The sequence below is a fragment of the Talpa europaea genome (genome assembly GCF_964194135.1).
Source record: "Talpa europaea genome assembly, chromosome: 14".
In the NCBI taxonomy this organism is placed as follows: Eukaryota; Metazoa; Chordata; class Mammalia; order Eulipotyphla; family Talpidae; genus Talpa; species Talpa europaea.
In genome coordinates, this window is record NC_140082.1 from 685084 (window position 1) to 707244 (window position 22161).

The 22161-nt window shown below is 71.1% G+C and overlaps 1 protein-coding gene across 1 annotated transcript; it reads left to right on the forward strand.

Moving 5' to 3' along the window:
• Nucleotides 1-17: 17 nt before the first annotated feature.
• Nucleotides 18-21420, forward strand: RIMBP2 (RIMS binding protein 2; the record flags this gene model as incomplete). Its single annotated transcript, XM_084253161.1, has 15 exons — nucleotides 18-31; nucleotides 1027-1136; nucleotides 1929-2738; nucleotides 3744-3895; nucleotides 4149-4595; nucleotides 4766-4909; nucleotides 7566-7724; nucleotides 9800-10504; nucleotides 11876-11993; nucleotides 12913-13097; nucleotides 13230-13398; nucleotides 17723-17823; nucleotides 18456-18527; nucleotides 19684-19818; nucleotides 21232-21420. The coding sequence occupies 15 exons, from the start codon at nucleotides 18-20 to the stop codon at nucleotides 21418-21420; spliced, it is 3510 nt and encodes a 1169-aa protein (XP_084109287.1).
• Nucleotides 21421-22161: the final 741 nt, after the last annotated feature.

A 22161-nucleotide genomic window follows, 5' to 3' on the forward strand; every position in this document is an offset into this window, starting at 1 on the left:
CCTGTGACACAGTAAACATGGCGCGTGTGGGGTAGGTGTTCCCTCGGCTCTGCTTTCCTCACCGAGACGTCCTGGTGTCCCAGCGGAGCCCGCACAGGAGCGTGCTGGCCGGCTGGGCCTGCCGGGCCCTTGACCCTCTTTGAAGGCACACGACTGTCACTCCCCCCATCAGCACTGCTGCTGCGTGGGTTTTCTTTTTGAGGCTTTTTCTGTTACTTATAATTAGTTAGCCGGTCAACAAGAAGGCCGTCTGACTGATGTTTTATCTGCAAGTTGGACATGACCTCAAAAAACATCTTGGGGACTTGAGAATGTGGGGTGCCTTCTCCTGGGGGAGGGGAGATCAAATGAGACCATTCCTTAGGTCCTTTTAGCCAAACCCACGCACTTCCCAGGGACTTGTTGCCCTCAGGGAGAGTGGGTGGAGCCTGAGGGACGTTTATGTGGACGTGTGAAGTAACGCCGATTGTGTCAGCCAAAGTGAGGGGCAACAGCAGTGCCATCGGGCGTCCCCTTAGGAACTGCTTGGAACTTGGGTAAACGAAGCAGGTCCATCTAGTCAGTGGAAAATTATACACCCATCAAAAAGGTGCTGCTGGCCCATCTCATGAGATGGAAGGAAAGTTGTGCTGCACTGCAAAGGGTAAGCAGCACACAAATCAGCAAATGGGGCATGTAGTGTGATTCCGCCATGGCTAGATGGTCCTATTGACATGCTGCAGAGCTGACTTTCTTATTAACTTAGAAATGTGTCGCTCTGGCAGCACAGGCAGGTTTGAACAGAAATAGCGGATCCATAAATGCATCATCTGATGCAGAGACTCCCATACTGCCGCTTGTTTTCAGATGGTCTTCGTTTGAAATCTGGGGTGAGGCATCAGAGGCACGCTGCTGAGCTTTCCCAGCACACACGGGGCACGCCCTGAGCGTGGTTTCCCAGTGGCGGGGAGAGGGCGCCAGCCCCGACGGCAGGGAGGACCCCGTGGGGTCCCCGGTGCCTGCTGACGAAGGCTGCTTTCTCCTCAGCTACAACCCCTTCGATGGGCCGAACGAAAACCCGGAGGCTGAGCTGCCCCTCACGGCAGGGAAGTACCTGTACATCTACGGGGACATGGACGAGGACGGCTTCTACGAAGGTCTCTGTTAGCACGCGGAGGGCGCCCAGGGTCTCCCGACAGGCCAGGTCCCTCTCTCCTGCTGGCCCCGGTTCTCTGCTCTGTGACCCTCCTGGTCTCGGAGTCACCAGCTTTTCCCCTTGGGGATGATGGGGAGAGGGAGGGTCCAGTTTTTAACTCCGAGCAGACCCCGGCGCTCACTGGGTGTTCTGGAATCTCAGTCTCCACGGAGCCTCCCAGACGCCATTCCCAATGCTCGGGGCCGCAGCCCTGTCACCAGGGTGTCCGCTCCTGCTCATTCCGGCTGCCCAGGTGCCCTCCCCCTGTCCCAGTGACCCCCCACGAGAGAGGCTCTCACCCCAGAGGGTGCCCACGGTTAACCTGGCGCTGTCTGGCCCCACCTGCTGACCGCCCCCACGATCTGAAATTAGGAAATGTGAAATCCCCTCCCCAGAATGCTAAATCTTCGTCATCTTTTGACCTTGAACACGTGACGGCACCAGAAGCTTCATGCATCAACATCCTAGAGGGTTTGCTTCATCGTTTTAGATTTTTTGGTACAAACAGAAGCTGGGGAGTGGTTAGAGGAGGGCCTGGGGACGGCAAGTGCTCGGTAACGTCAGTCATCCTCACCACCACCTGCCCCGTCCGCACCACCACCCTCAGCTCCCCGGCTGCATTTCCAGAGCACCCTCAATGAAGGCCGGCCTCTCCCTTCCGCCTGGCCTGGGTTGGGCCGGGAAGAGTCGAGGCCTTATGATAGGGCAGCCCTGCCCCGAAGCGCTCAGTGACGCGGCGGTGCTGTCCCAGCAGGTGAGCTCCTGGACGGGCAGAGGGGCTTGGTACCGTCCAACTTCGTGGATTTTGTCCAGGACAGCGAGTCCCGCTTGGCCGGCACGCTGGGGAGCGAGCAGGACCAGAACCTCATCAACCATTCGGGGCTGGGCTTGGAGGGGGGGCGCATTCTGGACCTGCACTCGCCCACGCACACGGACCTGGGTGTCCCCGCTGACACGGGGGCGCCGGAGGTGAGCCTCGACGACGCCGGAGAAGACACCGTGCCTTACCCTCGGAAAATCACCCTGATCAAACAACTCGCCAAAAGTGTCATTGTGGGCTGGGAGCCCCCGGCCGTGCCGCCGGGCTGGGGCGCCGTGAGCAGCTACACGGTGCTGGTGGACGCGGAGCCCCGCCTCAGCCTGGCCCTGGGCAGCAGGACCAAGGCCCTGGTGGAGAAGCTCAACCTGGCGGCCTGCACCCACCGCATCTCCGTGCAGTGCGTGACCAGCCGGGGCAGCTCGGACGAGCTGCGGTGCACGCTGCTGGTGGGCAGGGACGTGGTGGTGGCGCCCTCCCACCTGCGCGTGGACAACATCACGCAGATCTCCGCCCAGCTGTCCTGGCTGCCCACCAACAGCAACTACAGCCACGTGATCTTCCTCAATGAGGAGGAGCTGGACATGGTCAAGGCCGCCAGGTACAAGTACCAGTTCTTCAACCTCAGGCCCAACATGGCCTACAAGGTCAAGGTCCTGGCCAAGCCCCACCAGATGCCCTGGCAGCTGCCCCTGGAGCAGAGGGAGAAGAAGGAGGCCTTCGTGGAGTTCTCCACACTGCCCGCAGGTGCGCCTCCTCGCGGACGCCCTGGGGCGGGGGAGGGGCTGCGTCCCGTCCACGCGCCTGGAGCGCCCAAGGAGCCGGCCAGAGGCTCAGGCATGCGTGGGGGGCCTGGTTGTGGTTTGGAGAGACTCCGTCAGCACTTGCATCACCAGGGGCTCATCCTGCATGAGGCAAGGGGACGCCGGGGCTGGGGGCGGGCGCTTCCTGCGTCCAGGTCCAGGGCCGTCCACCCAGCTCCCTGAGGGCCGACAGCTAATCCCAGCTGCGTGGGTCTGTGAGGCAGGACAGCCCCCACATGTGCTCTTGGGCTCCCTGCACCCGGCCCAGACTCCTCTCCTCTGCACAGGAAGAGGCCGGCACCCCCTCGCACGCGCCCCCTGGGAGTCTTGGGGGCGGGTGGGTGGGGGACGGCCCAGCCTGCACGTTCCTCTCCTTCTGCGGGTGCTGCAGGCCGCCAGGGTGGAGGCTCAGCCTGGAGCCTCAGACCCGCCCCCCGCGTGAGACCCATCTGCCTTCAAACGAGAGGACCGGGGTTCTGCACCCTTAGACTGGGGCCGCGACCAGCAGCGTGCAGAGGGGGTCCTGCTCCTCCTGGAGCCCCCGGGGCGGGACGTGATCCCAGGCTATGCCGAGTTAGCCCCTCCGGGTGCAGGCCGTCAGCCTGGTGCTCGCTGTCCTCGCGGGGGCCTCTGTGCATGCGCCAGCCCCCACCGCCCCGGGGCCCTGGGTCTCTCAAGTCCAGGAAAGGGGGTGCTGGGGGAGGACAGGGCGGGGCGTCTTCTTGGGCCCTGCTCTCCTGGAGTGGGGTGGGGAGGCGCGGCCTGTGCCCCTGGCTCGCCGCAGTGGGGAGACAGCCTGGCCTGCTGCCACCTTCCTGCCTTCAGCCCTCGCCCACCCCAGCCGCTGTCCGGCGCCTCTAAGGACTGTCTCCTCTGAGGTGAGGCCAGTGGTGACTGGGCCGCTCACCAGCCCCGGCGCTGCCTGAGCCTGCCTGCCTTCTGCCCCCAGGTCCCCCGGCTCCCCCGCAGGACGTCTCCGTGCAGGCCGGGGCCACCCCCGCCACCGTCCTGGTCTCCTGGAAGCCGCCCGCCTTGACGGCCGCCGGCCTGTCCAACGGGGCCAGCGTCACGGGCTACGGGGTGTTCGCCAAAGGCCAGCGGGTGTGTGGGCTCACCCCCGGGCCACGGCCCCCTGCCTGCCTCCCTCCCCTGTGCCCAGTGCCCTTGGCCCGGCGGGTGGACCCCCACCCACGGCCCCAGCCACGGCCCTCTGGGGCGCCGGGTCCAGAGCGTGGGCAGGACGGCACCGCCCCGCAGGGTCTGTCCCCAGAACAGGGCTGCCCTTTCCTTTGGCCCAGCGCCCGGGCCAGTGGCAGCTGCCGGGCAGCCTGGCAGCTGCCCTCTCTGCGTGCAGGTGGCTGAGCTCATCGCACCCACAGCAGACAGCACGGCCGTGGAGCTGGCCCGCCTGCACAGCCTGGACGCCAAGGCCCTGACTGTGCGGACCCTCTCTGCGCAGGGGGAGTCGGTGGACTCTGCCCTCGCTGCCATCCCTCCCGACCTCCTGGTGCCTCCACTGCCCCACCCCAGAGCTGTGCCCATGCCGAAGCCATCAGCAAGTGCCGGAGCCCCCGAAACCAAAGATGACCACCTGGGTCCCCACGCCCGGGCTGACGAGGGCTGGGAGCAGGGCCGGGCGCCCCCTGCCCACGGGCGCAGGCTGGAGCTGCCCGCCGGCCCCGGGCGGCGCTCGCCCTCGCCCAGCCGTATCCTGCCGCAGCCCCAGGGGGCCCCCGTGTCCACCTCCGTCGCCAAGGCCATGGCCCGGGAGGCCGCGCAGAGAGTGGCCGAGAGCAGCCGGGTAAGGCGCCGCCCCCGGCCCCGCCGCGGATGCAGGGGCCCCTCTGGCACCCGCCCCGTGTCCTGGGGTCCTGCAGCCCTGGCCCCGCAGCCCTGGAGCTTGGAGCCTTCCGCTGGCCGGCAGGCCCCCGCCGCCCTCCCATCCGGTCACCCGGCCCTGTCTCCTCCAAGTCAGAGAAGAGGAGCATGTTCCTGGAGAGGAGCTCGGGGCGCTACGCCGACTCTGACGAGGAGGATGGCTACTGCTCCCCGGAACCCCCGCGCCGGGGCACCTCGGTGGATGACTTCCTGCGGGGCTCGGAGCTGGGCAAGCAGGTGAGCAGGCGAGGGGCCAGGCGGGGCTGCGCTGCCCAGGGTCCCGCGGGCTCTGGCCAGACGATTCGCCCTCGCATCCGGGCGCCGTCCTGGGGGCAGCCAGGGAGCCTTCTGGCCTCCATGTGGACAGCACAGCCCTGTTCTTGGCCGTTACTGGCAAACCGCCCCGTGCTGGGGTGAAGCAAGTGCACCCCCCACTTCTGCTCCGCCCAGGTGACCGCTGTCACCACGGGCCCTTGGAAGTGTCCTTGGGTGACAGCAAGGATACAGGCTGGACGACTGGAGGGTCAGGGATGGGGCCTGCCTGGCCAGTCCTAACCTGGGGATGCCTCAGAGGGCCTGGCCCTTTCCTGAGCACACTCACGCGAGGCCTGACTGGACATACGAGGTGGGGGCACGTCCTTGGCTGCCTCACAAAGCCCCGTGGGGAGTGCCCATGGCGGCAGTGTCCTCACCCGTAAGCCTCAGTCAGTGTCCCTGCACTCACCGTGACAGAAAACCAAACTGTCTAACATTAGCAGCTGGAAGAACAAAGACATCTAGTGACCGCCGCGGGCCCCCTGGGTCTGGCGCAGAACTGTCTCGTGGTACAAAGTGGCTGCCAGGGCTCCAGCTATCACACCCTCATGTGGCAGCCCCTGGGGAGGGGGGAGGGGCCGTTCTCCTGGGGCTCACTCGCTTCACTGGGACAGGGGGCTCTCCAGAAACCACACCAGACTTTGCCCACATGCCTCTGGGCAGACCAGGGCCTCGAGCCCTCCCGCGGGTTCCTGGGAGCCCTTGCTGACTCCCTGTCAGACGGTCGGGGCTCTGGCCACGAGGGAAAGTGGGTTTCTGTGGCACGTTGGCTAAGTCTGCTGGGACGGCCACGGCCAACGCCACAGCCCAGCAGCCGGAACAAAGCCCTTTGTTGCTCCAGCCAGGGGGCCGGCCCCAGGTGAGGTCCGTGCCCTGCGCAGACCCTGGCATCGAGGCCCCATTGTAGGGTTGCATCGCGGCTGGCAGGCTGGGTCCCCGCTCCTGGAGCCTCGGACTGCCCGGCGAGGAGACGGGCCCACACCCCTCCCCTGGGAGAGCGTGACCTGGCGGGGACCGCGGCGCTCAGGGCCCCCGCCCAGAGCCCTGGGAGCAGAGCCACCTCTGTGGCCGCTGAGTCTGCGCGTTTGCACACAGTAGGTCTCCTTTGTTGTGCTGATAAAGAGGGGTGCCCGCCTGTTTGCTGTGAGGAGTGATGGCGGTTCTCCTAGTGCTGCAGACCCACATGGAGTGGCGGCCTTGACAGCCAGGACCAGGAGGGGCTCTTCCGTGAGCCAAACTGGGGGTGGGTGTTTGCGGAGGGGCAGGTGGTCTGCTGGGTGAAGAGACCCTTCGTCGGATCCTCTCTAGTGAGTGTCTCGCCCAGAGCCCCCGCCAGCTGCCCAGTGCTGTGCCCCAGCCCAGGAAAGCAGGCCTCTGCCAGCACACACCTGCCAGCACACGTGTCAAGCGTGCCCCTGCCAGGCATGCAGCTGTCAGCACACGCCACATACTTTCAACAGGCACCTGTCAGCCTCGCCTGCGGTGAGCCTGATGAGGCCCAAGAGCAAAGCCACATGTTCCCCAAGGAGCAGCCCTGGGTGGGCCCCCAAGGCCTGTGCTCTGCGGAGGGGTCCCGGGCTGGCCCAGCCGTCATGGTGGTGGGTCACTGCGAGTGGTTGCTGGCACGCCTCCTGGATGGGGACCGCCCTCCGCCACAGGGGACGGGCAGCCGACACCCACGGGAGATCAGGGGCCACGCTGCCTCGCCTGCACGGCTGCCACTGGTCCCCAGTGATGCACGTGCGCCTGTCCCAGCCTTCCCTCCACCGGGAGCCCCTGGACCCAGCCTGGCCTTTGTGCACGCCACATCTCCTGCCCTGTGCCCGATGGAGGGTCTCCCCCCAGCCCTGGCCGCCCACCCCCGCCGGCAGGGACATCAGCGAGGCGCCCGTGTCCTTGGGGCCAGCCACCGAGAGCAGGTGCCTGACGCGATGCGCGTCGTCTTGTGGCAGCCATGGTCAGCAGCGCCAGGCAGAGCGGCTCACGCCACACAGCTTGGGTTGCTCAGCTGCCTGTCCTGGCTGGGCACTGCGGAAACGCTGCTGGGTGGGGCTGGGCTGGCAGGCGCCGTGGCCAGGAACAGGCGGGGCTGTATGTTCTGGGGCTCCTGGTGTCCAGGGGTCTGTGGGAGCCTCCAGCCACCCCACCCCCAGGCAGCTCCTGCCCACACTGAGCTCCAGCCCCGACCCAGGCACAGACGTGTGGTGCCCGGGCCCATAGCCCCTGCACACGGATGCAGCTGCAGCCTTTGCTGGCCGGCCTGCCGGGCGCTGACGGTGCCTTGGGGTGGCCACCCGTAGGTGTCGCTGAGCCTCGGGGCTCTGTCCAGGGCCAGGGCTCTGCACCTGTGGCCTCTGAGCTCCCCTTGGGAGTGAGCAGCTCGCACACCCACACCCACATGCTCATGACACACAGCCGTGAAGCGCACACGCAGACACCGCTCAACACGGTGTTCACACACGCCTGCACACGCCCTCCCCAGTGGCCACTCACGCGTGTGCACACGCAGGGCTCATGCAGCCGAGCGGGGCAGGGAGGGAGTGGGCCCCACGCGGCTCCCACACGCCTCTCTCGCCAGCCGCACTGCTGCCACGGCGACGAGCAGCACACGGAGAGCAGCCGGGGCTCCGACCTCTCCGACATCCTGGAGGAGGACGAGGAGGACCTGTACTCGGAGATGCAGCTGGAGGACGGTGGCCGGAGGCGGCCCAGCGGCACGTCCCACAACGCCCTCAAGGTCAGTGGCTCCCTGCGGCGTCCCGAGGCGTCCTCTCCCAGGCCCCGCCGGCCCGAGGGGCAGCTGGTCACCACCCACGGTCTGGGGGCCGATCGTCTCACTGTGGAGCTTGCGCTGGGGCTCCCCGAGCCGCCTCTGCCGCCTGGGTGTGAGCTGAGCCCCTGTGGCCTGGGGCAGCCGCTCCCTGCGGCACTGAACGGGCCACTCAGCCCGGCCCAGCGCTCTGTGCCCGAGGGAGCCCGGAGCCCGTCAGGACGGGGGTGCGCGGAGCTGCTTCTGGGAAGGCGCCAGTGGAGGCTCCAAGGGCGCTGGGGCGGGGAGGGAGGCTGGGGACAGCGCTGTGCTCCTGGGGCCGGGGGCTTGGAGCCACAGCTTCCACCCACGGTGCGAGCCCTGCTCGGCGGGCCTCACCTGACGGGACGGCGAGGGGCGGCGGGCGGGCGGGACTGGCTGGGGCCGTTGGGCCGCCACTGACGCGGTGACACAGACCTCGCCAGGCTGCGAGTCCATCTCCTCCGCGCCAGGCTGGGGCGGTGCCCGCGAGCCCGGGGGCTGCCGTCCGGGGCCTGAGGGTGGGGCCATGGCCAGGCAGCGGCTGGGGCCGCGGGCGGAAGCGCCAGGCACGCATCTCTCTGGAGTGCTGTTGCCTTGTGAGCGTGGACGAAGGCCACCCGCGGGGCTGCTCACACGGAGAAGAGCCGTGTTCTCAGGAGGGGCCAAGGGGCTGTGCGCCTCCCCAGAGCACACCGGCCGCTTGGCCTCGGCCGCTTGACCTGCGCCCCGCTCCCAGGAGCCACCGACCGTTCTCGGCAGAGTAAGGCGCGAGCTTCCTCTGGTGCAGAGTGCAGAGGTGCAGTCTCCCCCGGAGCCCCCACGCTTTGCCCCCAAAGCCAGAGCTGCTTGGGAGTGTCTGCGAGCCGGTGGTCACCTGCACTGCATCCCCTCTGCTCGGGGGAGCGCCGGGGTGGGCCTTCCCGGTACGAGCCTGGCAGGAGGCCAACATGCGCCTTTCGACCAAGCACGGCCAAGCCCCAGCCACAGGCCCCTGGGAACAGCCGTGCAGATGTCCGGTGGGCAGGGCAGGGACAGCGGGGCCTTCCCGGTCCCACACACACTTTCAGCTTAAGAAGCAGGGGGTGCAGAGACCGCCTGGTTTCCAGTTCTCTAGAGATCCCAGGACCTGGCGCCTGGGCTCAGTGTCCCCTCGGGAGCAGTGAGCGGCTGCAGGGCTGGTACGCTTGTGCCCACTTTTGGTCTGGGAGGCACCCTGGCCAGTCCCTTCTCCTGCACCCATGCTTGAAGCGTGTGGCCAGGAGGGCTGGGCAGCCAGTGCTGAAGGTCCCCGGGTGTGCGTCAGGGGCACTGGGAGCCTCTGCAGGCGGAGCAGGAGCCGAGGGGCAAGATGATGACTGTCCACTCCCACTGGCTGGTGCTGGCTAGGCATGTGGGGGCCGCTGCAGGCCAGGCCTCAGCCAGCAGTGCAAGGTTCCACACCTGCCCAGTCCCTGGAGGGCAGACGGGCAGACAGCCTGGGCTCAGCAGGCACCGAGGCGGCGAGGGTTCGGGCCCCTGGACACCGGGCTCTCTGTGTGGGGTCCAGGGCGGCAGGAGCCAGGCGACAGGAAGGAGGGGCCAAAGGGGCGCGAGTGCAGCAGCAGAGCCGAGGGGCAGCCATGCCGGACAGGTGTTGTCTTTTGGGACTTGTCCAAAGGCCTGTGGACCGCTGCTTCCTGAGCTCTGGGGGTGCAGCTGACAGGCCGTGGGTGCAGACCCCCGAGGCTCGGACAGGTGTCTCCGTCAGCGCCCAGCCTCCTCCTCTGCCTGGGCCGGTTGGCGCCACTTCCCTCGGCCCAGTGCGCTGGTGCTGCTCTGGCTCCCCAGGGGCCGCTCTGGGGTGCTGTCCGTGCTGCTCTGCTCCCCACTGGCACCCCCTAATCCACTCTGTTTTCATTCCAGAGCCCGCAGAGCATGCCCCCCCAGATGTGCCTCGAGACTAATCCTGTCTGTTTTCTTTCCTCCCACGCCCCCACTTCACGGCCGCTCTCACACCCCGTCCCTGTCCTCACGCGCCCCAGGACTGCTCCCGGCCCTGGGGCCCCGACGGCAGCTTCCTGGAGCAGCCCGAGCACCCCCGCCAGGCCCAGCACAGCAAGAAGCTGTTCAGTATCCCCGAGGTAGCCGAGGAGGACGGGGAGCCCTGGGAGCTGTGGCATAGACCGGGCGCAGGGGGCGCCCCCCGGGCCCGAACGCACAGGCCCGCCCGGCCTGGCAGGGGAGACGCGGCCTCACGGGGCTCCTGGCTCCCGGCCGCGCCCAGGGCCCCGGGGGCAGGCTCCCACGCCGAGGACGCCCCGCTGGAGGACAGGAGCGGCCGCTTCGGCCGCTGGGCCCCCCGGAGCCCGGACAGCGGCCTGGACTGCGGCAGCGAAGAGGAGGAGTCGCGCTTCAGTGTCCGCCGCCCGGCCTCCCTGTGCGGCCCGGGCCCGGGGCCCTGCCCCTGCCGGAGGGGCCTGCGGCCGCTGCTGGCCCGGCGGCGCACGCTGACCCGACAGAGCAGCGTCGAAGAGGACTTTGGGGAGCCAGGGGGCCCCGGCGACGTCGTCAGGAGCGATGACGCCCAGCCCGGCCCCGAGAGACCCGCCCCCGGGAAGGACGGCTGGGACGCGCCCCCGGGGCCGGGCGCTGTGCGGGAGGCGTGCAGGACAGGCGACCGAGCGCCGGGCCGCAGGGCAGCGGGCCGCGCCGCCCAGCCCCCCGCCCGGGCCGCGGAAGGCCCTGGGGTGCGTGCCGCCTTCCTCTGCCCACCTCCGCTTGCCGACCGCCTTCTCCATCTGCATCCCGGCACGGCGCTGCTGCCTCTTCCCGCGCGTTTGATTTCTCACACCGCATTGCTTCCCGGCCGCCCGGCCCCGCTGGGCCCCTTTCCCTTGCTGTAGAATAACGACCCCCGGCCCGGCGGCGGGGCTGGCTGCTTTCATAAAGGACAACTGAATCTAAATTTTAATTAAGGGTTAGCTGAGCCGGGACGGCCCACGTTTGGCCACACTTATTTTGCTCAAAACGCACCTGAGGGACTGACGACGGCGCCGTCGTCGAGGCTGTTCCCCCCCGGGCCTGGCGCGGGCGCCGCGGCCCGCAGAGCGGAGGAGGATGGCGGGCGAGGCGGCTTCTGCTCGGCCCCCGAAGCCCGCCTCCGCCGCCCCGCCCGGGCTCAGGATGAGCCTCGCCTCGTCAGCCCCGGGCGGCCCGCCCCGCCCCGCCCCGCCCCGCCCCGCGGCTTGCTGGTGGATGCAGGAGCAGGGCTCCCGGGCGGGCTCGGGCACCTCTGTATTGTGTCCTCTCTCCAGAACACTTGCTCCCGTCGTGCGCAGCTTTGCCATGACGACAGGTGAGCCCGCTCGCGGCCCGGGCCCGCGCCGCTCGCGCTCTGTCCGCAAGAGGGCGCCGATCTGTCACCCGCTGACTCGCGCCGCGGGGCCCGCACCCCGTACCCCGCCTGTAACAAGCACGTCTGGAGCTCCCAGCCCGGCTCGTTCCCTGTGTCCCCGAGAACTTCTGGCTCAAATTACCCACCAGCGAGCTGGAGGCTTCGCTCGGGTTCTCTTAGACGAGTCCCGCCTGTCGTGTAAAGAAACGAAAGGCAAACTTAGCCGTCCGGGGAGCCCTTCGGTGAGCCCCGAAAATGACGGGGGTCTTCAGATTAGAGCCGCGATGTCACCTGGAGATTCAGAGCCAATGACACGCAGAAACGCGTGTCTGAGCCTCCGGGAGCCTCCCACACAGCTCTGCCCCAGGTGCGCCCCTCTGCGGCCGGAGCAGGCCAGGCCGGGCTGGGACAGGTGAGGCTGCGCCGGGGGCCGAGCCCCAGCGACGCCGCCCTCACTTTGTTCCGAGCGTTCGCTTCGGCAGCGGAGCAGCCACAAACACCTCCTTCACCCCCACCCGTGTGTTGCCAAACGACTCCGCGGTAGACGACGGGGTGCCGGGGGTGAACAGCTTTTCTCTCTTCCAGGTCAATCAGCTAACCTTTCAGTTAAAAGCTAAGTTTAGTTGCCTTTAGAGCTTCTGCTTCTGAGTTGATTGATTTCGCTGATTCACCCGTCCCTCCCCGAGGCGGCGACGCTCACGCCTGGCTCCGCTTGTGTCCCCAGATCCTCGGGAACCCGGCAGCGGCCGGCCGGCCGGACAGGGCGGACCCCGTGGGCCGGAGGCTCTCCCACGGCGGCGTGGGTGCCCAGCGGGCCCGGCCGGCGGCCGGCCCGGCCATCGGTGAGTGGGCCTCCCTCTCGCGCCCCCGGCTTCAGCGAAACACTGCAAGGGGCGTAAGGGACAGTGTGTTGGGCCAAACGGGGGTGTTCAGTTACCTGCTGCCGAGCAGGCGGGCGCCGCAGCGCCACGCCCGGGCCTGGGCCTGGCAGAAGACCACGCTGGCCTCGTGTCCCGCGCCTTCTGCGCCTGGCGAGGCCCATAGGGGCCAGGGCGGCTCAGCGGGACCTGCGGGAGGAGGACCCCAGGCACCCGGCCCTCCAGCCCGCGACCCGAGTCCTGACTCCTTTTGGGAATTCTGGCTCTGCAGCCGGGTCAAGTGGGCAGACGGGGCCTGCCCTGGTGGCAAGCATCGTGGGCAAGCCCGAGGCCTCAGGTGTGGGGCCACGGGGTGGCGGGGCCCGCCTGCCGGGAGGGCCGGTGGGGCCGGCGAGCGACACACAGGGGCCTACGGCGCTTTCAAAGGGACAGTGGTGTGAGCCCCGCAGCTCCGGTCGCAGCAGGAGGTGGGGCCGGCGGTCAGCACCGGGCTTTGGCTCCTGGCAAGAGCCTAGTCTTGGGGTACCCCGCGCTCGGCCCTGCAGCGCCGTCTCCTTTCCTGGGGGGGTCTGAGTCTGCAGGACACACGCCTCCTAAATGCGTCTGTAGTGAGTGGCGTGTGCACCGGGAAACAGAAGTCCCACACTTTCAACATCCCCTGGGGCCCCTAAATTTAAGAAAAATGCCCCCCCCCATTTACAAAGATGGAGACTCTGGTCCCTCCTGTTAGTACCCGGAGGGCCGAGCCCGTGCAGCCTCTTCTGAGAGACGGTCCGGACCCCGGGCTGGGCCGCCGCCCCTCCCCATCCACCGCAGCGCGAGCAGCAGGACCCGGCTCCTGGGCCCGCGGCACCCACCTCTCCCCCTGCCCCCCGCGCTGCAGATGACTACGGCGGGCGGGAGGGGCTCTCCCCGGACTTCTACGAGGAGTCGGACACCGACCCTGGCGCCGAGGAGCTGCCCGCCCGGGTCTTCGTGGCTCTTTTTGATTACGACCCCCTCACCATGTCCCCGAACCCCGATGCGGCGGAAGAGGAGCTCCCCTTTAAAGAAGGCCAGGTCATCAAGGTGGGGGCTTGGGGTCCTTGAGGCAGGCCCTCCGGGGGCAGGGAGTGCCCGGGCAGGTCCCCGGGGTGGGGCGGGGTGCTGGGGGCGCGGGTGGGGCGCGGTGGCGGTGCCTGACTGCTCCCGTGGCCCCAGGTGTATGGGGACAAAGACGCGGACGGGTTCTACCGCGGGGAGACGTGCGCGCGGCTGGGCCTCATCCCCTGCAACATGGTCTCCGAGATCCAGGCGGACGACGAGGAGATGGTGGGCCAGCTGCTCCGCCAGGGCTTCCTCCCGCTCAACACGCCGGTGGAGAAAATAGGTGAGGCGGCGCCCGCGCGGGCTGCCTGCCGGGCGGGGGCTGCACCGTCGCAGCAGCTGCACGCCCGGGGTCCGGGCTGAGCCGTGTCCCCACAGATCACACGCTGAAACCCACTCCCGGGGTGGAGTCAGGGCTGGGGCCTCCGGTGGGTTGGGGGCCTGGTAGGAGGGGCGGAGGCACGCGGCCGGCCCAGGATGGGCCCTCCTCAGCCGTGGCCCGTGGGGCGCAGCCTGACCGGAGGGGCGCCTGGGTGTGGGTGGGGCCCTGGCAGACACCCCAAGCAGGAGGGGCGCTGGGGACACTGGGGATCTCAGGGGTGCTGGTGGGGCTGCGCCTTGGCTCCCGCGGGCTCTGCTTCCCCAGAGGCGTGGCGCTTCCCCCAGGTCGGGGACCTCCCCGAGCCAACCTGCAGGCGCCGCGCACCGACGGCGTGTCCGGTGCGGCTGGAGCGCCGCCGCCATCTCCCGTTCTCCCCGGAGCCCGGAGGACCCGCGCGCTAAGCAGCCGCGCGGAACCCCGGCTGGGCACCGAGCCCTCTGCTCCCGGGCCCGCCGCAGACAGAAGGCCACGCCGCGCGGGGAGCGCGGGGGAGGCTGCGGCGCGTCCGGAGCAGACGGACTGCCGGGTGGACTGCCCGTGAGGCGGGGCGGACAGAGGCAACAGGCCGGGCGGGAGGGCGGAAGGGCCACCGGCCCCGCTCCGGGGCCAGGGCGACGCCACACAGCCGAAGGCCGAAAGCCGGAGCCGGGGGCTGCGGCCGCACAGCCCCGCGCGGCAGGGCCTGTGGCTCAAGCCTCACGCAGGACAGGGCGGGACAGAGGGCCCCACTCTCGGGGGGCTCTCCCGTGCACCCCGCTGCCGGAGACCTGGGGCTCCAGGCGCAGCCACCCTGGGGTGCAGCCACAGACAGGGAGACGCGCTCACACGCGGTGGCTGCCTCGCCCCGAGCGTCAGGGAGGCCGCCGGGCCCCCAGGAGCCGGGCCCCCAGGAGTCCGGCCGGCACCGGCCAGCAGTGAGGCCGCCGGCCCGAGGAGGGGCCGGTGCGGGGTGCGGGCGCCGCCGCGAGCAGCTGAGACGCGGCCGGGCGCTGGGCTCTGGGGGAGACAGCGCGGAGGCCCCACCCCTGACAGGCCCTCTGGCGGCTCTCCCCTGGGGGGCAGCGCCAGGGCCCCCTGTATGGCCTCTCGGGGTGCCCCGCCCACAGCTCCCATGGGACGGTTTTTCAACCGTGCGGCTGGGCGGCCGTTGCGCCCTCGCAGCTCGCGCCTGGCCGGCCGCCCCCACCGAAGTGCAGTCACGTGTCGGGGCTCGGCGCGGGCGCCCCCCAGGGCGCCCCCCAGCCCGCGGCCGCGCTGTCGGGGCACCGACCCCCGGGGCGGGGCACCAAGAAGGCGGCGGTTTCGGGGCTGCGCACCAACCCGAGCGCCGCCCCTGGGCCTGGGGCGCTCCCGTCTCCTGTCAAAATCGGGGTTCTGGTGGCCCGTGCCTGTGAGGCGGCGGGGGGCGGGCGGCCTGGGGTCCCCGCGGGGGGCGGGGGCGGGGGCGGGGGCGGGGGGCGGGGCCGGACAGTGGGCTCCGAGCTCAGCCCCAAGAACAGCCAGACAGAGGGCGCGGGCCCGGGACGCCCCAAGTGCCGCGCCCCGGGAGCTGGTGCCGGGGGAGCCCCGCGGCAGGGAGTGTGACCCCGCGGCAGGGAGTGTGACCCCGCGCACGGGCTGGCGCTGCGGGCCTCGCAGGGAAGCGCCGCGGGCGAGGCCGGGCTGTCCCTCCGGGCTGACCCTCCGGGCTGTCCCTCCGGGCTGACCCTCCGGGCTGTCCCCTCGGGGCTGTCCCTCCAGGCTGTCCCCACCGGGCTGACCCTCCGGGCTGTCCCTCCGGGCTGTCCCCTCCGGGCTGTCCCTCCAGGCTGTCCCCTCCGGGCTGACCCTCCGGGCTGTCCCTCCGGGCTGTCCCTCCGGGCTGTCCCCTCCGGGCTGACCCTCCGGGCTGACCCTCCGGGCTGTCCCTCCGGGCTGACCCTCCGGGCTGTCCCCTCCGGGCTGTCCCTCCGGGCTGTCCCCTCCGGGCTGTCCCTCCGGGCTGTCCCTCCGGGCTGTCCCCTCCGGGCTGTCCCTCCGGGCTGTCCCCTCCGGGCTGTCCCCTCCGGCCGGGCTGTCCCTCCGGGCTGACCCTCCGGGCTGTCCCTCTGGCCGGGCTGTCCCCTCTGGCCGGGCTGTCCCCTCCGGGCTGACCCTCCGGGCTGTCCCTCCAGGCTGTCCCTCCGGGCTGACCCTCCGGGCTGTCCCCTCCGGCCGGGCTGTCCCCTCCGGGCTGTCCCTCCGGGCTGACCCTCCGGGCTGTCCCCTCCAGGCTGTCCCTCCGGGCTGACCCTCCGGGCTGTCCCCTCCCGGCTGTCCCTCCGGGCTGACCCTCCGGGCTGTCCCCTCCGGCCGGGCTGTCCCCTCCGGGCTGTCCCTCCGGGCTGTCCCTCCGAGCTGACCCTCCAGGCTGTCCCTCCGGGCTGACCCTCCAGGCTGTCCCCTCTGGGCTGTCCCCTCTGGGCTGACCCTCCGGGCTGACCCTCCGGGCTGTCCCTCCAGGCTGTCCCCTCCGGGCTGTCCCTCTGGGCTGTCCCCTCCGGGCTGTCCCTCCGGGCTGTCCCTCCGGGCTGTCCCCTCCGGGCTGACCCTCCGGGCTGACCCTCCGGGCTGTCCCCTCCGGCCGGGCTGTCCCCTCCGGGCTGTCCCTCCGGGCTGTCCCCTCCGGGCTGACCCTCCGGGCTGTCCCTCCGGGCTGTCCCTCCGGGCTGTCCCCTCCGGGCTGTCCCTCCGGGCTGTCCCTCCGGGCTGTCCCCTCCGGGCTGACCCTCCGGGCTGTCCCTCCGGGCTGTCCCCTCCGGGCTGTCCCCTCCGGCCGGGCTGTCCCTCCGGGCTGACCCTCCGGGCTGTCCCTCTGGGCTGTCCCCTCTGGCCGGGCTGTCCCCTCCGGGCTGACCCTCCGGGCTGTCCCTCCGGGCTGTCCCCTCCGGCCGGGCTGTCCCCTCCGGGCTGTCCCTCCGGGCTGACCCTCCAGGCTGTCCCCTCCGGGCTGTCCCCTCCGGGCTGACCCTCCGGGCTGTCCCCTCCGGCCGGGCTGTCCCCTCCGGGCTGTCCCTCCGGGCTGTCCCCTCCGGCCGGGCTGTCCCTCCGGGCTGACCCTCCGGGCTGTCCCTCTGGGCTGTCCCCTCCGGGCTGTCCCCTCCGGGCTGTCCCTCCGGACTGTCCCTCCGGGCTGACCCTCCAGGCTGTCCCCTCCGGCCGGGCTGTCCCCTGCGGGCTGTCCCTCCGGGCTGACCCTCCAGGCTGTCCCCTCCGGGCTGTCCCTCCGGGCTGACCCTCCGGGCTGTCCCTCCGGGCTGACCCTCCGGGCTGTCCCCTCCGGCCGGGCTGTCCCCTCCGGGCTGTCCCCTCCGGCCGGGCTGTTCCCTCCGGGCTGTCCCCTCCGGGCTGACCCTCCAGGCTGTCCCCTCCGGCCGGGCTGTCCCCTCCGGGCTGTCCCCTCCGGGCTGACCCTCCGGGCTGTCCCCTCCGGGCTGTCCCCTCCGGCCGGGCTGTCCCCTCCGGGCTGTCCCCTCCGGGCTGTCCCCTCCGGCCGGGCTGTCCCCTCCGGGCTGACCCTCCGGGCTGTCCCTCCGGGCTGTCCCCTCCGGGCTGTCCCCTCCGGCCGGGCTGTTCCCTCCGGGCTGTCCCCTCCGGGCTGACCCTCCAGGCTGTCCCCTCCGGCCGGGCTGTCCCCTCCGGGCTGTCCCCTCCGGGCTGACCCTCCGGGCTGTCCCCTCCGGGCTGTCCCCTCCGGCCGGGCTGTTCCCTCCGGGCTGTCCCCTCCGGGCTGTCCCCTCCGGCCGGGCTGTTCCCTCCGGGCTGTCCCTCCGGGCTGTCCCCTCCGGGCTGTCCCCTCCGGGCTGTCCCCTCCGGCCGGGCTGTCCCCTCCGGGCTGTCCCCTCCGGGCTGTCCCCTCCGGGCTGTCCCCTCCGGGCTGTCCCTCCGGGCTGTCGGGTCAGGCGGGGCCGCGGCTCCTGGAGGCCACGGGCACCTGCCCCGCGGGGCTGCCTCTGGGGCGGGCGGGGCTCCCCGCAGGGAGGCGCGGCGGGCGGGGGGGGGGGGCGGGCGGGCGGGGGGCGGCTGCGGGCGCCCGGGCTCCTCCCCAGGCGGGGCTGCGGGGCCGCCGCGCGCCCGCCCGCCTCCAGGGGCGCCCCTGCTCCCGCGGCCCTGCTCCCCGCGGCCGCGCGCCCGGAAGTCGGCGGGGCGCCCGGAGGGGGGCGGGGCGGGCACCCCGCGGCCGTCACTCCACCCCCTGCCCCCCCAGCGGAGCGGCGGCGCGGCCGGCGGCCCTCGGCGTGCACGGGCAGGATGGTGGCGCTGTACGACTACGACCCCCGCGAGAGCTCGCCCAACGTGGACGTGGAGGTGCGCGCGCCCCGGCGCCGGGGGGGTTCGGGGGCTCGGCGGACGCCGCCGCCGCGGACACGGAGGAGCGGCCGCCCGCGCCGGTGGCGGGGCCCGGGCGCGCGCCCCGGAGCCGACGGTGCCGGTGTCGGGGGCGTGAGGCTTGCACGCGCGGTGCGGGGGCGTTTGGGGGTTCATGAAGCTCGCATGCTCGCTTCGAGGGTGTCTGGGGGCGCGTGCACGCTCGGTGTAGGGGTGTCTGGGGGGGGCGTGAAGCTCGCGCGCTTGGTGCAAGGGTTTCAGGGCGTGAGGCTTGCACGCTGGGGTGTCTGGGGTTCAGGAGACTCGCATGCTCGGTGCAGGGGTGTCTAGGGAGGCCCTGCGCCCCAGCCAGGTCCGCCGGGCTCTGCGCTTTGCTGGCCTCCGGGGCTTAAAGACTTGACCCGGTGGAAGGGTGGGCAGCCCCCATCGCTGACCCTCATGGCCCTTGGGGACCTGCTGAGCTGGTGACCCCGGGGCAGCCTCGCTTGGCTGGACGCGGAGGTCAGCGCTCGGCAGGGAAGAGCGACCGCCGCTGTGAGGAGGCCGAGCACCGGCTTTTCGGGGCGATGACTGTCCAGGAAAACCCTGTTAACTCCGCGTCGCCGCCACAGGCTGAACTGACGTTTTGCACGGGGGACATCATCACCGTCTTCGGGGAAATCGATGAAGATGGATTTTACTACGTAAGTTTTTGAGCTTGCTGCCTCCTCCCACCCCACCCCCCGCCCCTCCCGGGGCCCCGAGGTTGTCCGGGCACTCGCTGGCTGAGCATCCGCCTGACCTCCCGGCTCCTCCTCCCGCCTGCCGGGCGCTTCCGGCGCCCAAAGTGGAAGTAAATGCAGCCGCGTGCTCGCGCTTAAAAACGTGGCCAGGACAGCGGTTGGCCGTGGTCTCTGGTGGCGGTGGGAGCCCTGGGGGGGACGCGCCTCGAGGTGGCTCCAGCCCGCCCTGCCTAGGTGCTCGGCTTCTGCTAGGGAGGCAAAGGCGGCGGCGTCGGGTGGCCCTCGCGCCTGGGTGTCTTCCCCGCCCCCCGACTGTGTCCGTGCGGCCGGTCTCCCGGCCTCGGGTGACCGCCCCGGGCACCGCGCAGCTTCCCCGTCCACACTCCAGCAGCAGCGCCCAGAGGCCGCCTCTCCGCCTCGCAGCGCCTCGCCCGATGTGGGGCTCCAGAGCCGTCTTGAGCGGACGGAGTTGGCGGCTCGCGGCCCCGCCTTGTCTCCTGCTGGGCGGTGGCTCGGGCGCCTTTCCGTGGTCTCGTGGGTCCCTGTGCAGGCTCGCCGGTTGCCCGTTCTCACTGGGCTTTTGCTGCCAAGCTCCAGGGCCGGGGCCTCTGGACACTCCTCGGCCCCGGGCACCCGCGCCGCTGTCACCCGGGCGCTGTGCGCTGCCCTCGTCTCGCATCTCGGGCGGCCGCTTCAGGCTGGGAGGGGACAGACTCTGCGCGAACGGTGGCCCAGAGGCCCAGGCGGCGGCGCCCTTCGCCGCGGTGTGTGGAGGGCACGGAGGGCGCGGCAGTCTCGGGTGCAGCGGGGCCTCCTGGCGTCACGCTCACCGGGAGGCCGAGCGGGCGGGCTCCAGCCCTGCCTGCGGGAGTCGCCTGGCCTCCGACCGTGTCCCGGTGGGTCGGGGCGCCGAGCGCAGCAGGGCTGAGGACCCCTGAGGGAGGCGGTCCCCAGGGTGGGCTGCCGGACCTTGGGCCGGGGCGGGCGCTGTGACCAGGCGGAGTGGAGGCGCTCGCGCCTCGGGGTTCTCCTGCGGCCGCCCGCTCCAAGCCGCGCGCCCTGGCTCGTGCAGACGGGGCTTCCAGGGGCCGCGCCGCTCACCTCTGCGCTGTTCCAGGGGGAGCTGAACGGGCAGAAGGGCCTGGTGCCCTCCAACTTCCTGGAGGAGGTGCCTGACGACGTGGAGGTCTACCTGTCGGACGCGCCCTCGCACTACTCCCAGGACGCCCCAGCGCGCGCCAAGGCCAAGAGGGTAAGTGGTCCCCGCGGGGCCCCTGCGCCCACCCCCGCGCCAAGCGCCCCGCAGCCTCCGCCTGGTCTCCCCCACCGGGGGCCGGAACACAAAGACCCCGAGTTCTCTCTGCCCGTCCATGGGGCTTGAGCCCGAAAGCCCGAGGCTGGGCGCCGAGCAGGGCGCCGCCGCCCCCGGGGCGCAGGGTCGTGGCCGGGGCCAGAGCGCCCGCGGTGACCGCCAGGGAACACTCATGGTCAGCCTCATCTTTCTTTTCCTTCATCGCTGCGGGTTTCCTATAGCCTGTGTTCATGTGTGTATTTTTATTTCTTTGCTCATCTGCTTGGAAACAGAAGAAGAGTGTTCATTTCACACCCTAAGCAGGCCCCGTAGCCTTCACGTGAGTGGCCACCGAAGACCCCGTAGCCATACCAGCTTCCGCTCCCTGGCGGCCGGACGCGGCGGGCTCGGGGTCGCTGTGGGGCTGCGGGAATAAGAAATATGTCTCTCGAGGCCGCTGGGCCCGGAGTGCCGGCCTGATGCTCCCGGGGCCCCGCGACCGGGCCGGCGGCGCGGGCTCCTCTCCCAGCGTCCGCGGCAGCGGATTTGAGGCCGTCCCTGGGGACATATTTCTTACGAGGCCGCCGGTCCGTGCCCGCGGCGAGTGTCCCCGTGTCCGCTCCCGCCTCGGCCCACATTGCATTGTCAGCCCCTCTTGGAAAAGCACAACCTCGCACGTTTACCAGGACACCCCCCTTTAAGGCACAGGCGCCGGCCGCGGGCTGGGGCGCGTGCTGGGTCGGGGCGCCCCCGCGGCGGGGGCAATGCAATGCGGGCCGGCGGAGGCCCAGGGCGGCGGCAGCGCGATGGTCTCTCCGGGTGCGCTTCGGGACGCTTGGCAGGTGTTCTCCGTGAGGCTAGGCCTTGGCTTCCAGCCCCAGCAGCTTAAAGCCCCGCCGGGCACGGCGCCCGCCGGAGCCGCGCTGCCCTAGGGCGCGTCCGGCCGCCACAGCGCGGAGCCCCGGGCCACAGAAGGGGCGCGTGGGGAGCCCCGCCGCCCCGGGGAGCGGACGCAGCCGCCGCGCGGGCCTTAAGCTTCCCGGCTGGCAGTCAAGGCTGAGCTAGTTTTCCTCTCCCGGCCCCCGCGCCATCCGCAGCGCCCCGCTTGGCAGGGGCGGGCCCGGGGGGCCACGTAGTTTCCAGACACGCCCCGCGGCGGGCCTCTGTGCCGCCCGGCCCCGGGCGCCTGCGGTCAGGCCCGGCCCGCTCTCGCCGGCCACGGCCACCCTCCCGGAGCCGGGCCGGCCCAGGGGGCGGCTGCGCCTCCCCGGACGCGCCGGGGGCGGGGTCCCTGGTGCTCCTCCGGGGTGGGGTCGCCGAGCGGAGGGTTGCGGCGCGCACGCCCTCACTAAACTCTCACGATGTACCTACCAGGTTCCTCCTGAGGGTTCAGGTACAGCAAGGAGCGCGCCGCCCCCCACAGCCCAGCTCCATTCGGGGTCACCTGCGTCCGCTGTGGGTACTGGTAGTCCCGGGCGAGGCAGGGAAAGGGCCTCGAGAAGGAAACAGGGGCTGCTTTCCAAAGGCAAGAAACTGCTGAAAAGGCTGGGCGCGGTGAAATGACCCTGCGTCGGGACAACCTCCAACCCCTGTCGCTCCCCTTACGCCCCAACTAGGGCTCTCGTGACTCAAGCCCTTGCTAGCCCCCCCCCCCCCCCCAGAGAATGCACTCTGCACGCCGCGCGGCCGGGCCAGGACAGCCGTGCGCCCGCCGGGGCCCGGGCCCGGGCCTGGCACCAGGGCCCAGAGGCGCTCCCGGCCCGCGTGCCCCGGGCTCGCCCCGCCTGGGACGCAGCCTGGGGGTGGCCAGCGCCCGAGAGGACCGGTTCCGCCCCCCACGCTTGTTGCCTCACCGCCCTGGCCGCCTGCGGGGGGCCGGCGCCGCGTCCGCCTCCCGACGCCCGGTCTGTGCTCAATAAAGCCGCAGTGTGCACTCGTGTGTGTCGTGTCCGCCGCGCCCCGCGCCCGCCCGGCCGCGCGTCTCCTCGGCTCCCCGATGGGGGAGAAGCGCCGCTGCTGGGGCGAGCCCGCGGCGCCATCTCTGCCCCCGTCCCGCACACGCAGGGCCGCCCTCCTCCGCCCTCGACCGAGCCTGCAGCGCCCCCCAGGCCTCGGCGGCCCCTTTGTAACTCTCGTTCACCCGCAAACCGTTTTTACTCTTTATACACTTTCCAGACTGCCTTTCTCCCGTGACTCGCGGAGGGTTACGTGCGAGGCCGGGCTCCCCGGGGCTCCAGACACCCTGCTGAGGGGCCGGCGCTGTGGGGGCCGGGCGCGCCAGCCCGGCCTGTGTGGGTGTGCGCG